This window comes from Hyposmocoma kahamanoa, unplaced genomic scaffold, assembly GCF_003589595.1.
Source record: "Hyposmocoma kahamanoa isolate Upper Pololo Valley unplaced genomic scaffold, ASM358959v1 80, whole genome shotgun sequence".
Lineage (NCBI taxonomy): Eukaryota > Metazoa > Arthropoda > Insecta > Lepidoptera > Cosmopterigidae > Hyposmocoma > Hyposmocoma kahamanoa.
The window spans coordinates 6,577,234-6,593,639 of NW_020654051.1; the positions used below are offsets into that span (position 1 = coordinate 6,577,234).

Below are 16,406 nucleotides of genomic sequence, written 5' to 3' on the forward strand. Positions count from 1 at the left end.
TATTTTGCAAACGAAACACAAGAACTTGCGTTATATTACATTTATTGCGTTCTAAGCAAGAACTAAGTCAGTAAAAGTAATCTGAACGGCGAGGTGACATGTCGATGCAATCGATCATCATAATTCGGTCGCTCGCATTACAGCACATGACTGGCTGTGTGATTATTATATCACAACCTTTGTTGCCTACAGTATTTTATTTACATTGCAATGGCTGTCATGTGTCATGTAATGTCATGGACAACAACACTTTTTAACGTTTTTTTTTTATGTTTCCACTTGTTACACGCAACAAAACAAGAACAATGCAGTAGGGAGGTTTTGATTTGCCTTGCTAAAGCCTTTGTTTGAAAGTAGAAAAACAAGATAAAATTCGAATAATCACAATTTTTTTATAAAAAAAATAACTTCAAAAGTTTGTAGAATTATATCTATTTGCCGAGTTTTATTTGAAATCGGTTAACGGAAAATGCGTGAAATCCAATAAACTGGGTGCATGCCCTAATTTTTCATGCTTTGGTGGAGTATTTTCTTTAAAATTTTATTGGTACCACATTGGTCCCAGTGAGTGGTCAGTAGTGACCACGAGTTTACACCCTTTCCAATAAAAAAGACCATCGAAATCAGTTCAGAAATATGGGAGCAATCGCGTAATTATACACAAAACAGTCCATTCGAATAGACCATATTTGTGTTGCAAAAACGAGCGATTCGTTCTGTGTACCGTCTAGGCTCTCGGGTTTCTCTCAGAGAAAAGTTTAAGGAGACTGGTATCATGACTGAGGCATCACAGTACATTTACTCAAATATTTTGTGTACCCATAAAAATATACATAATTTCATTAAGAAAGAAGATATCCATAATATTAACCTTAGAACTAAGTCCAAACTCATGGTACCACAATTTCGTTTAACTAAGGTAAACGATTCTTTTATGGGGAACTGTATAAGTTTTTACAATAAGATTCCTAATATATTAAGATTATCATTTCCTAGAATATATTAGAGATTATCATTTCCTAAGTTTAAAACGTACATTAAAAGTATTTTAGTTGAAATGTCATTTTACAAAATTGAAGAGTATGTTTTAAGTAAAGAAGTATGGAAAGACAACAAGAGTCTATATTCCACACAATTATGATTCAAAGTGTATTCCATAGCATTTAAGTTTATTTTAAAACAGCAATTCCTGGAATTTCTTGCTCTTTCTTCTCAGGGTAGTCAGTTTAAAAAGTAGCTTAAGAAATGACGTTTTCATTGGTGAAAATTTTACTTATGGAATAAACGATTATTTAACTTTGACTTTGAGAACCTCCTTTTTTGAAAAAGGTAATAGGTTTTGTTTAAAAAAATAGCTACGAAGCAATTACTTTGCTGTGTAATCAATTTTTTTTCTTGAACACTTACGGTTATTTTAGTCTGTTATTTTTAAACCAAATAAACTTTGTACAAGATACTCGGGCAGTAATTAGCAGATAACGTTTCATAAGTAATTAACATACCTCGCACGATAAATAATGCAAATAGTTCGTTGCAGTAAATGACATTATAGTGTCACACATGAGTGAGCACCGTTGCGCACGCGCAGCAGCTTTTCTGTCGCTCTCGTGCGGAGCACCGCAAGCTCCAGTTGCAGTGAGCGCACGACCTTGCGGCTACTGAGCGTAGGGCGGGGGCGCTAAGACCGCGTACGGCTGCACAGACCAGCCACTCGCGCGCAGCCTATCACGCGGCCAACGCGCATACTCGAAAAACGAAATTCAAAATCGAGAACCATAAACTATATAACGAAACTATTAAAAGTTCTCTCTTATATTCTAACAAATCGAATCTTTCATAGCGAAGTTCATGAAATGACGGTTTAATTCAGGATGTGGGGTTGGTTTTTGTTAGTCACCGCGGTCGCGGTGTCGGGCGTTACGGGCGGTGGCGCGGGCGCAGCGCGATTCGTCTGCTACGCGGACAGCGCACGCGCAGACGGATTTACAGAGTGCACGCATCTGGTGTACGCAGGAGACGCTAGGGGCGACAAGCTCGATACTCTGCTGAAGGAGTACAGGAAAAATAACTCACGTCTAAAGATCATATTAAGAGTGTCTGAAGCTGATAAGGTAAGATACATTTTTTTAACCACATTTTCGAAATTATGTCCTCGGTGTCCTTAGTAGTAAGCACTATCGGTACGGTACAAGTGGGCCCTGGTTCCCGGTAGGATCAATATCCTAAATTGGTTCATTTCTGGGTAGAGTCTCAGGAGTAGACTTTGTTATTTTTATGTAGCAATAGAGCTCCTTGTAAAAACCAGAGAAGTACTTCCAACTCACCTCTTTTTGCCGCTAAGCAGTACCTAATGTACCTAATGCAAGCATTATTGCGTTCCGGTTTTGAAGGTTAAGGGTGCTGGTGTAATTACAGGCACAGGGACTTGTCTACTTATGTCTCATGGTGACCGGCGCGATGGCAGTGCCCTTTCATTGCAGTGACCTATGCAATTTCAGTTTTTTTTATAATATCATGTGACGGGACGAACAAGTCGGGCGCCTGATGGTAAGCTACGCGCCTGTCCATAACAGTTGCAGTGCCACTCAGAGCTTTAAATCGCAAAGATTTGAGTAAGTTGACAAGTCTCAAGTGCCTGTAATTTCACCAGCACTCTTACCCTTCAAAACCGGAACACAATAATGCTGACATTATTGTTTGGCGGCAGAAATAGGTAAGGTGGCAGTAATTCTTTGGACGAACTCTTTCACAAGGAACTCTACTGCTACTAAACTACTATGGACAGACGTGTCGCTTGCCACCAGGCGCACAACTTGTTCGTTCTGCTACATGGTATTACAAAAAAAATATGGTATTGGGAAATCCTTAATGTGAGACCAGGTTTGGTGGTCTGCAACAAAAAACTATTAATTAGGTACGTGTGTATTGTACAATAATTGTAGAACCTGGCTCTTATTGGTGTAGCCTACTCCATTCCTCTCGGTCCATAGCAAGAGGTCTCGATTTCTATAATAGCTGCTCACTTTGACGTTATCCTTTATTTGTTCACTGTGTGCTGTTGTTGGTCTTCATCTTCTTCTTGTTCCCTCTATATTCGTCTTTTTGTACTAACTACTACTATCATAGTCTTAGTCATTGTACATTCATCCACTCATGAATCATAACATCAAACTTCTTTAATAACCGACTTCAAAAAAAGGAGGAGATTCTCAATTCGACTGCATGTTTTTTTGTATGTATGTTACGCAATAACTCGTAAATTAGTAAACCGATTTCGATGATTCTTTTTTTGTTGGAAAGAGGACACCTTAGTAGTGGTCCCATTTAAATTTGAAGAAAACATTCCACTTTTAGGGGTGACAAACTAGGGAGTCAGTCCGGTTTCGCGCGCTTTCCGGAAAACGATATCAATAAAATTTGGCAAATATATTAGATTCCACCTAAGTCAATGGATTCCACGAACTTATGAGGTCGGTTTTTTAGTACTCTGTACTGAGATTATTTACTGAAAAAATCTGTAATTACATAAATCACAAGTAATCTATACTTAGCTATATGCATATTTCGGTGATCATGAATACTTCGCAGTATTGGTGTAATAAGGTCACATTTTTTTAATTCCATTTTTGCACTGTATAGACGCAATGCTATTCTACATTTTGTCTTTGACAGTATGTATAGTGTTGGTGAATTACATGTGAGTGTATTGGGAATATCTATGAGAGCAGTGTTTCCTGAAAATACTTAATACTTTGTTGTTATACATATGGGTGAAGTGAAAATGATCAAATTGTTAGTTTGGCCTTTATACTTAGAACCCATCGATATATAGGGTTATTATTTTTAAAACGTTAACAACCTCTCAGGACTTTACTAACATCATAAACAACAACTTTAAGTTCTTTGACTTTTAATAATTCATCATATTTTACTTTCATACAAAAATAATTAGATTTAAATAGATCGCTCTAAAAGGTAATAGGTAACTCTGTGAAGGGGTTGGGAACCGTTGCGGAAGACGCTTGCACGTTTAAACTTATTCTACCAAATACTGACCTAAAAAGTGTCAAATGGTACAACAAAAAAGCAAATTTTTATTTTTGGTAATTATATTACGTTTTTTAAAAAGTCATGGAACAAACGTAGTTGTTTATGATGTTAATTATACAGTCCTTTGTGGTTGTTATTATTTTAAAAATACTCTGTATTTTTATTTAATAAAAAAAAAAGAAAAAAATAAGAAATATTATTAAAAATAAATAAATAAGGCCACATTTGCAAAATTGCAACTTTTCAGGAGAGAGGTTTAAAGATGGTACGAGCGAAATTAGTCGATAACTTTTTTTAGAGAGTTATAAACTTTCACATTATGCATAATTACTTTCATGTGATAAAAGCACTGTTGACCTATTCACATGTGACTTTATTATACAAAGGGCACGACTTGGTAGCAAATATTGCACATCTGGGAAATTCCAGTTACAAATATTGAGTCATTACCATGGTAACAGGTTTACGTAACTGGTGTAGTATAGGTAGGTGCCGTTCGGCTAATTGTCGAACAATGCCTGGCAGAACGAAATGGGCATGGAAATGGTAATGAGATAGACATGGTAATGAGACTCCCCTGTCGGCCCGCCCATGGCAGTGACTCCAAAAGAGAGCATGATCAAAATATCCCAAGTTCTTTTTTTAATTCCGATAACTTTGTAGTGAAGGTATTGTAGGTAAATAAGTCGATTGCTTACTTCAAGAAAAGGTTGATAGCGCACTTTCCTGCTAAACTCTCTTACTTATTTTATAAATATTTCAATATTTTTTGTGTTTTTTAAATGGGACAGTATCGGGAAATTTGAAACAGCAGAAGTTGGCCAAATTTCGTATAATGTTTCTCATGCAAAATGAATAAAATTGATTTTTTTTCTATTCTTTTCTGATAGATTCAGCTTCTTATAAGGATCGTTTCATTGTAAAGGACGATTAAAATAGAAACAGAAATTGGTCAAATTTAACAAAAATATTTTTCACATAAAATGAACAAAATTGATTGGATTTTTAATGCAGACTCAATTTCTTGTAAGAATGATTTTTTGTATTGGAAGAAAAGAATCGGGACAGAGCAGAAGTTGGTTTTAATAAAATGTCCGCTTCACTTACGTTTGTTTACAAATTTCTCCCTCTTTCTCTTTAGCACGCTGTTGCCTGCTTATGACTTTTGTTCTCACTTTTAGTCTGAGTAGCACAGCAAATGTTATGGGTAGGCGTGTCACTTACTACCAGCCGTACAACTTGTTCGTTCCGTCGCTTGATTATTTAAAACAAAGTGTTAGGTGCAATAAAGAATGTGGGAGGGAATGAAGTAGGAGGCTTGAGCTGGGCAGAAAAATCTTTATTTTCATGCAATAAGAGCGAAAAAGGCGTTGCATGATTGAATTCCACTCAAACCTTATTTTCACCTGTTTAATGCGATAAGCGTGGTGCCTCCTAAAACAAATGAGTCAAACTATATCTTCTATTCACGTTTCACTATAAAATGACCAATTATTTAAAAAATAATAAACCCATGCCTGAAAAAGACCCGTGCCTAGCAGTGGAACGCATAGATAAATTAATGATGTGGATGATGATTCCGAAACAAATTTAAAATAGCAGTATTATCCCTTCCTTAACCTAATTAGCATAGAACTTGACTTGCCACTCTGCGTACAAGCTAAGGAAAGTAAGAACACGGGTGTAGCAGCGCAAATCGGTCTCTTTGTTTCCCCGTTGACATGTTAATCACTGCGTAATACCAAATTGAAACCGAAAGTCGGTATGTGTTACGAATACTTAGTCATTTGTGAAGAAGTCGGTTTTGCCCAATCTTACGAAAGAGGGTCACTTTAATTAAATTAGTTCTGAGTAGAGCTACAATGTGATAATGAGAAGAAGTACCTAGAGCTTTATGTGATAATGAGGAAATAAGGTAAATGTTGGAGAAGGTACATACTACAGAAAGATTAGTTAGAAGAAGTTTCTTATGGCATAAGCTCGCCTTTGTACACTAATATTTTGAATTGTTTTTTGACATTTCTGATTTGTTTTGTTGTCCAATAAAGTCTTTATAAGTCGTCGTCGGGGAAGACGCTTTAACGTTTGAACTTAATAATTTACTAACAAATACCGATTTAAAAAGTGTCCTAGCGCATTTGCACATTCCATTCTATTCGTTTTGTTCCGAATCCAAGACTATGGAAATCTAGAAAACTCGGATCCACTTTGGATGTCGCTTGTGCACTAAGTCCGATACGAATATCGCTTGTACACATAGAGATAAAATGATCCTTGGGACATTTCGGACCATCATTTCTCGGATTCCGTGTACGAATTGGACGTATCTAGTGTGCCAACGCTCTAAGGCTTAGATTAATAACAAGAACTTTGACTTTAAATAAGCAAAAATGGCGAACTAAGCGAGTTTTTCGTATTTATAAAATGAACTTTGCTCAAGTTTAAGCACAAAATTGAATTGAACTTTGCGAATTTGACGTAATTTTTTGCTTAAACTTGTGACGATGTGACCTCCTTATACCGTCATCCCATCTTTTTATATCGCCTCTCTCCATTCGTATCGTTTTTTCTTCTTCTACTCATATTTAAATTTAAAATTTTTACCATTTTACCACGCATTCTAATTATGTTTCTTTCCATCGTCACTCTGCGCGACTGCGGTAGCGAACATACCATTATTTATCTTTTTGAATCGTTTAAATATCTATAAACTGGACTTTCAACGTTTGAATTCCTAAATTTACTAAATAAGATGTTGGAGGCTGCGAGGCTGCGGAGGCTATTACTGCTATCCAGGCTACATACTTTTTTATTACAATCCACCAGAACGCCCGCAGCACCAGCAGCACCCCCAGAACTAACAAGTTTCAGCACAAAATTGAATTGAACTTTGCGAATTTGACGTAATTTTTTGCTTAAACTTAGGCAAAGTTCGTTTTTAAATACGGAAAAATCGCTTAGCTCGCCGTTTTTACTTGTCTATACTCAAAGTTCGTTTCATAAATCTCAGTCTTAGAGTACAAGAAAAACTTAAAAATGTATATAACATTTTTGGTTCATTTATTATGCTTTATTTTTACAGATGACTTTTTGGTCATGGAACAAAGGTTGTTGTTTATGATGTTAGTAATATAGTCCTGGGAGGTTTAGTGTTCAACAAATAGCCCTGTGTATCGCAATTGGATGAATAATAATGATTAAAATATAGTCTTAACTTAAATGGCCTTTCATCAGCCAGATGTGGGATAACTTTGGCGGGCGTGTGTTATACAACTTACGAAAGTTTTATTGCAATCGGTGTAATATTAATATAAATGCTTTCGGAACAAGCATACATAGCAGCAGTAGCGCTTCTTGTGAAAGAGTTTGTCCATGGAAGCAATGCCACCTTACCTATTTCTGCCGCCAAGCCGTAATGGAAGCATTACTACGTTTCGATTTTGAAGGCTCAGGGTATTTATTTTTATTATTATATTTATAAGTTTTTAAAATTTCCAAAATTTTGGTTGACCTATATATAACGCAAGATAAGAACTTGATTAGAAACATATTGTTACAAATCAAACCTTAGTTTCCCACGGTAACGGATATTATGGGTTGACCAATACATCTTGTTTGAATAGCATTAGTAAAGTCATAGTTTAAGTAGATCACTTGAAACTTATTGCATTGCTTTAAGATTCAAATTTAAAGCACAGGTTTTTTTATTAGTAACCTGACTCTACATACTTACCGTTCATTGTTAAGAGTTTTTTGTTCCTCTTGGACGTAGTGAATATTACATAAACAAAAGCTTATTTACATAATTATAGTACATAACTTAGTTGTCACTTTGATGTATCGGTTAATCCGCGTTTTTATAATGATGGATCAAGATTTCTTATGATTTATTTTTAACCAACTCCAAAAAACGAAGAGGTTCTCAATTCGATTGTATTTTTTGTGTGGTTACGCGATTAGTCCGACATCCTCCTCCATTCCTCTCGATCCACAGCCAGACTCTTCGAATTCTTCATAGCTGCTCACTTTGTCCTTTATTTCTTCACTGTATGCTGTTGTTGGTCTTCATCTCCTTCTTATTCCTTCTATAATCCTCTATTACTACTAACTACTACTATCATAGTCTTAGTCAATGTAGATTCATTCATTGATGAATCATAACATCAAACTTCTTTATTAACCGACTTTAAAAAAGGGAGTTCATAATTCGACTGTGTTGTTTTGTAATTATATAATCATTTGTGAAACGATTTCGATGATTCTTTTTTTGTTAGAAAAGGGGTAGGTACTTCAATAGTGGTGCCATTTTTTGAAGGAAATATTCCACCTCTAAGGGTGGCATCTTATTAAATTAAGGGATGCATCCGGTTTATTAGATTTCATCCACTTTCCATTCCACAAATTTTTGAGGTCGGTACTTTTAAAATTATGTGGAATTCAAGAAGTGTTTGTATAATTTCTGTTTGTTTCGGATAGCTACAGAGATTTAGATTACTAGTTCCGCTGTATTTAAATTGTGTGTTTGTTTATTCTCATGATAATTATCTGTCAAAAGCTTGACACATCATTAGTGGAAACAATGGTTTAAACGGTAACACTGTCAGAAGTGTGACGGATAGTTAGTAGGAGTGGTAAATGGCAACACTGAGCCGGAATGACAGAATGTCAATGCCACCATGTTGTTTGTCGCGTTAGGGAACCACCACATTTGTCTATAGGTAAGCGTTTAAACGAAAATTACTTTAAAAAGTTTGCTTTTTAAAATAAGCACTTAAGCACGCTTTTTATTTTAAGCGTAAGCATCGGTCAGTTCTATACTCAACAATTTCATTTTTTCAACGTGCAATTTCAAGTCCCACCATTTATGTTTCCTAAACAAATTACCTAATTCGTAATGTGAATATTAAAATAAAACTCGTGTTTTACAAAGAAAGTCACTTATCTTAAAACCTTTAGTAGTCTACTCTTGCATTTCGCTATCAACACAACACATCTTTTTCTAACATAAAAGTTTATGCACTTAAGCGTTTTTCTAAACAATTTTTTGAGCTTCAAACTAAAGAGCGTATATATGAAAAACATCTAAAAAAGCACGCTTTTTAAAAAAGCTACAACGTTTAAATAAAGAAGCAGTTTTTCCTATCTCTATATTTGTATACGCAGAATCAGCTTGATTCAGTCAGAAAAGGCTTTATGTCCGTTAAATAAGAGAGCGAAGTATTTCTCTAACATGAAGTTTTTATAACCGGTTCAAGCCCGTACCGCTTTGATAAATGTGGTTAGCCTTCCGTTTTCGTTCGCTAATTGAAAGTGTTTTTCTTGCAAAATTATTTGTATACTTAATTTTTTATTGAATTAATATTCAATTATTTTTTATGTGAAATTACTCCACTAGTTTGTTATAATTATTAATACAAAGATCGAAGACTCAGTAAAAATTCCGGGTTCGAACCGACGACGTCTTCGAGAAATCTAATATTTGTATACTTTTTTATGATACAAAGCAACGGGATGAACAAGTCGCACTGCTGGCGGTAGGCGACACGCCTTTGTTACAGTGCCGCTCAGAGCATGAAATCGCAAAAATCTGTGGCACTGCCACTGCGCCCGTCACCCTTAGGCATATATAATTTCACCAGCACCTCACCCTTCAAAACGTAATGCTCACATTACTACTTGGCGTCAGAAATAGGTGAGATGGCAGTACTTCCCTAGAAGAACTCGTTCACAAGAAGCCTACTGCTACTGGTGTTGTAATAATCAATGTGCATGTGATAAAAATTAAACAGGCAGAAGGCGGTAAGAATGGGGTTCTCACATATCATTATCACACATTTCTCCTTTTTGTTAAATCTTCTATATAAACTGGGCTTTTATCACTTAGTGATAATGCCTGCTCCATCCTTAGAGATCATCCTTAATTCTACTTAACTATCTTTCTTCGAGTAACTTGAGTATTAATTTATATATTTCATCGGCCAGGGTGCCATTAGGCGTTGATAATATGGAATTGTACAAGCAAACATCAGTTAGTCTGATTCCAGCCTTTAGTTCTATCCGTTTTCATTTCTCCGTATAAACATACTTGTTTTTAAATATATATTTTTAAAAATAATGATTTATTCAATTGGTAAAATAAGTTTACACTTGAAGACGTCACATTTACGCTACTGCTCGTTCACCACGCTGACTTACCTGAGAAGAACGAGCAAGACACTCTAGGGATTGCTCTTTTCAAATAAGCTTAAGCAAATGCTATGGAATACAGTTTGAATCAAATTTGTGTGCAATATAGAGAGCTATAATCTAGATCCTTTTGTTACACAAAGTATAGGATTGCATGATTGTAGGTAATTAACCTTTGTTTCTACGTAATAATGGATTTGAGAGAGAGATGGTAATGAGATGGATCTTACAACCCGTTCATGACAATTTATCCAAAATGTTTATAAAATATGCCAACTTTGTAGAGGACTTTTAACAAATGCTATAAAAATCAATGAGATAAAATAACGATAAACTACGGAAGAAGAATGAGGAGAAAAACAATCAACACAATTGATCACTGGATTACTACAAAGGGCCTGCTAGGTAATCTAACAAAAAAAACATCAAAATGCAAAGATCTGAGGGGCATTGCCACCGCGCCCATCACCTTGAAACATAAGCTCACAAGTCCCATGTGCCTGTAATTTCACTAGCACCCTCTTACCATTCAAAACAGAAACGCCTTAATGCCCACATAACTGCTTGGCGACAGATATAGGTAAGGCAGTATTACCCTGGACGAACCCTTTCACAAGGACTTTTACTGGTACTAAAATCATTTTCCTTACACTACTGTCTTAGCAACGTGTTGTTTGTCCATTTGCTGCCACATTTGAAGTCACCTTTCTTTGTTCCGGTTGCGAAGCTTTCCAAGTTTGACCTTTTGTTTTTGTCAATGGCTAAGCTTTACATTCACTGTGTAGGTAGCTAATTCGTTTGCAATACTTAATTTCAAGGGAACCGACAATTTCCCATGGTGTGTTGGCGTTGCCACGTAATCCTAGCGCACTTGACCAATTTTTATTTCTGAGTTCAATGTGAAGTGACGACTGCACACGTAGAATACGACGGAATACATAAGATTTTGCTGCATTGTTTTGTTTTGGAATGGTATTCGTGTGTTATGATACTTTAGATTACACACGAGCAAAGATGTAACCATGTTTAGTAGATCGTTCATGGAACGAAGTATCCAAAATAAGGAAACTATGATCTTTCCGTTTTCTTAGAAGGTGAGTTGACGAAAACTGCAACCAAAAATTTTAATCTTCTACAACTGATCCACCACCAATTTCAAACCCTAACTGATCCACTCTACATTCTGCAACTCCCAACGGATCCCCTTTTGGATCAAACAAGAGAAAAAGAAGTTTTAAAATCAAATATTAATTTATTGAGCAATTGTGATCTAATGTTATAATTATCACAGACACTTTTTTTTTGTGACAGGTCATTAATATTGACATATTGCAATTACAAGTAACAAAAAATCAGTCGTGAGTATTGTAATATTTAAAATCTAAGTTTTTCTACCGTGACCAACTATGATATTCCCAGTCAAAAGTGTGTTAATGACGTATTTGACGTAAATGTCATCATCTATCCGAAACAATTACTGTCAAATAAGTAATATTCGACCAAATAGATCTTTTAGTTTTGATCGAGTATTCGATGTTGGATGGAGAACGGGTATAGACCAACTTTGACGGTGTACGTTCTGTCTGTACAATTTAGTCAGGAGAAGTCGTCTGCTCGCGTCAGAGGTTTAGTCAGGACTGCCCTCGTCTTCCTTCGTCAAAGAAAGGAAGGTCGGTCGTCTTTTATCCAAAAACAAAGTCGGTCTAATTTCGAATTCCTGTCAGTCTAGTAAGTCTGTCTTTGTGGCCTATCAATCGGGTTATCCATGGAAGCTGGACGTTGCTCATCCATGGAGGCTGGACGCGACTGTCGGTATGTTTTTGTTGTGAAATATCTTTTTTAATACCTTGTTTCTCCAGTTGCAAGGCAGAGCTTGATCTGATTATACTTCTCAGAATTTCCTCCTACGAATAAGTACCACTTACCTCTATGTATCTAATTATGACATATCTTATTTTTCGTTGATAAATGACCAGTTTTGAAACTGTTTTGAACCATGATGAATGACCAGTTTTGAAAGGTACCCGCTTCAAATAGCTACCAGAAAAACAATAGGTCACTTTACGATTATTGGTATAATTTATAACACCTTTAATGGACGGTTGACCTCCAAAGATCATTCTTTAGGTCCGTTTAAAACGTGCAGTAACATATTAATTCGAGAAATTAAAGATAATGTAGGTGTATGTATTCCACAATCGGAATGTAGTTTTCATTAGGCAAGCCCTTGTTTTATTTGGTCCTGGTAACTGAAACTGGATTTCCTTCAATAAGAAAAACTAGTGTAGCGATTAACCTCTGAACAATGAAGTCAATACGAATTTTGAAAGTATTTTTTCTTAGCACCAAACCTTCGTATGTCCAGAGTTCTTCACCGCTGGTCATCAGTTCAAATTGCTTTCTCTCTATAGAACTTTTGTTGATGAGAAATTTGATTTTGCTTGCCTATAGTACCGAGAACCGCAAAAGGCTTGAGCCTTTCAAACTTATGTGCACTGTTTGAACAGTGCACATAAGTTTGAGCCCTTATCGGTGGAAACCTCTTGGTGACATTTTTCGATGGTTGGCAATTGTTTTCATTGACAACAAATTATTCGAGAAGCGTTAACAGCCTCTTCGGTGTGATGCCCCAGGGTGTGACTTTCTTTTCTTCTATTTTAAGCATATTGGAACACTGGTTCCTTTGTCTTTGAATGTCAAGCAAATATATTGTTCAATGTTAGTAAAAACCATCTTATTTTTTCTACATTAATATCTGTGTTTTGCCAAAATGTTGGCAATGAATGTTGACACATTGGCGAACCTAAGCATCCATAACTGGCCGACATTTTCACCGTTGAATGTGGCGCTTATTGTATAATTCATTTAATGTCACTGAATGTTTACATGCTAAATTCTTAAATAGAGCACCAACATATAATAATACACATTTCCAATGATGTAAGCCTCTTAATAATAAGTAACTGTTTGCCTCATATAATCTAGCTATGTACCTTCATTGTTATTGAATTTACTTTTGCGAAAAGATTCAACAGCATTGCTACCTCTTCTACTATCTTTAATCTTTCCTTTATTGCCTTTCATAACTCTTAACTCCACCTTACGCTATCGATAACCATCGGCGCCCTATTATCATTTGCTATAGAATCGGCTCGCGCGCAGCTGTTCGGTTATAGGCGATTACCGAATTATTTGTAATTTCCTATGTGTTTTCGTTTTCGTTTTACTTTTGCCTTTTTAACTATTGTGTAGTTGTGTAAGTTCTAAATTTTGTAAATAAAAAAAATTGTATTTTTTTTTTAAAACTCTAAATTAAAAAATGAACAGAAAACTTTATCATACAATACTTAATACATAAGAAACATGAATAACCTTGTTGTAAACTTGTGTAAACTTATAGCTTGATACATATATTATATATATACATACAGATACATACAGATACATATATATACAGATATTGTACCTGTGTTTTGTACTATTTTTATTGTTACAACCTTGTTTTGCCTTTTATCTTTTCTTCTGGCTTGTTATACATTAAATTTATGTGAACCGAGTTGTCTATTTCATTACACGCGGCTCTGGGTGCTTACAACCTTTTCAAGGTATTCGCCGATTGTTGCCCAGGACGCGCCAGACGTCAGGTAGGAAATGGGACGTCGTGCGGGGAGGAATGAGGAGGATGTTCAAGGGCAAGTAAAGCTTCAGCAAATCGCTTGTTGATGTAGGTGATTAAAATTTTTTTTTTCAAGGTCTACCCAAAAATGGCTTTTCTACATTATACTGCTAGTTTGTGGAAGTGCATATGAGTAAATGCACAATATACTGGCAATAATGTTTATATACCAAACGTTTGGCCGAACACAGTGTTTTCACAAATAAATGAGTTGTTAATTATGAATTGAATATAAAAAAACACATATAAAGCAAGATGTCTACGAATACTTGGTTTTTACTCAATTTATAAACTCTGTACTTACACTTAATGCTCATTTTTCCCCGATATTTCGATGTAGTACTTGTGTAATTTGGTCCCTCGATGTTCATGACGTTAACAAAATAAATTATTGAAATTACACAACGTGGCTAACTTAATTTGTCAGCAAAGGTGAAACTTTTACTCTTATTTTCCTGTCGTAAAATAAAACTCAGTAAGTCAAGTTACCGATACGAAAACTCAACAGCATGCTGTAACAACAGAATCTGGTACAACTTTGAGGCGCCGGCGCAGTGGGCGTGCGATGTTGCAATACTGTAATTGCCCGGCACTGAGACGCCTACCCTCCCGGAGCTCCAGTTGAGAAGTATAATACCTTAAAGAGATGATAAATTGATTACGTTGATGAAAGAAATGGTGTAAACGAAACCATAACTATGCTACCTAATGTTTTGAATGGAGAACTATGTTTACTCTATAACAACTTTGAATAATGTGTGATGGAATTATGGAGTTAGTGGTGTATGTATAACGCTCGGGAATTTAGATTTATACTTACACTTGTATAATTACACCACACTCGATGACAATGAGCTTTTTAATGAAGTTTATTTTCGATAATTGAATTTTATTTACGTTATATCATCACAATATTGGTCATTTACAAGCAGTGGCGGATTTGCCCTAAGGTCCAGTAGGCCCGGGCCTAGGGCGGCCAATCGTGACCAAAAACTTACTGATGGTAACAAGAAATAACTCAAAGTATCTAAATATTCTAAAGGCACACGCACTGCACCGCATCGTATAACAATAATCTTCCTAAATCACTTTTAACATAGAAGCTGATTTTTTAAAGAAATTGGATTGTGCGGATTTAATTAATGATTTTGCTGCGCTTAAGCGCATTTTATTTATAACACATTATTAAACACTTATTATATCTAATTTTGTATGAGAATGAACCCATAGTTAAGTAAATAAAACCTGAAACCGTTTTAAATGTTTTATTGAAATCTGAAACCTCCGTAAATGTTAAAAACTAGCAGCTGTTATAGTTTAACTAAATTTCTGTATCGATTTCGATAAAAGTTGTCAATAAAGTAAATTCATTATGTATTCTACCAGTATATGATGAGTGCTGAGAAAGGGGCGGCCCATACTGACCACATAGCTTGGAGCCTAAGACTGCAAATCCGGCCCTGGGAATTTGCAAGTATAGAAAGTTTTTGTATACTTATAAAGTCCGGATTTATTTTGTTGATAAAGTCTATCTGTATTAAGATTATTATATCCTAAGTTTAAAACTTACTTTAAAAGTATTTTAATTGAAAAGTCATATTATAATGGAAGAGTATGTGTTAGATAAAGATGTAAGGAAAGACAACATGAGTCTTGATTCCACACAATTAGTATTCAAAGTGTTTTATTTTTTTTTATTTAGTATTTCATAGCATTTAAGTTCATTTGAAAAGAGCAATCCCTAGAAATTCTTGCTCGTTCTTCTCGGGGAGGTCAGCGTAACGAACGAGCAGTAGCTTAAAAAATGACGTTTTCAAGTGTAAAAATTTTATAACAAACAAAACAAATAAATGATATTTTGACTTTGACTTTGTCTATAGTTAGTAAGTTGACAAATGTTTAGGTAAATACAATTCTATCCTGTTTGTAATTGCAGAACCAACTCAAACGAATAACAACAACTTGCATAATGTCACTTCTAGATTAAATGGACGACTACAAGACCTTGGGCGTCTTGTAGTCCTCACTACAAGACGCCCAAAATACTGGTAGAGTTCTCTTTATAAACCACATCATGCTTGATAGTAATAATTTTAAGAATACCCCTCCCCCCCATACATATATAGGAATAAGCCCCATATGCTTGTGTAGTATAGATATCATTATAACTTTATGATATAATGCATTCATTATTTTTTCATAGTTTTTCAAAATCTATAGATAGTGTTCTATATATAAATCTTTTCAATTTTTGCATACAGTTGAGCTCTTTTGTAAGTAAGTTTTACGATTTTTTGAGCTTACGTAATTAAGATGTAATTTAATTTAAGTTTACGTAATATGTATGAAAAGAAAAGTACCTACAATTTAAACACAAATGTTCTTTGTGAAAACAAAATAAACATGAAGAAAAGGGACACGAGCTCAGCATTTACTGGAAAATGTTATACGTTTCAGATGCCACAAACCCGTTCATAGCAATTACTTTCTAGAT

General features: G+C 35.2%; 1 protein-coding gene across 1 annotated transcript in view; it reads left to right on the plus strand.

Moving 5' to 3' along the window:
* Positions 1-1,840: 1,840 nt before the first annotated feature.
* Positions 1,841-16,406, plus strand: part of LOC113233836 — a 54,333-nt gene continuing 39,767 nt past the window's right edge. The window contains exon 1 of the mRNA XM_026469053.1: positions 1,841-2,111. Coding sequence (XP_026324838.1) covers positions 1,872-2,111 — 240 coding nt within the window. The 5' untranslated portion in view covers positions 1,841-1,871. The remainder of the gene's footprint in view (positions 2,112-16,406) is intronic.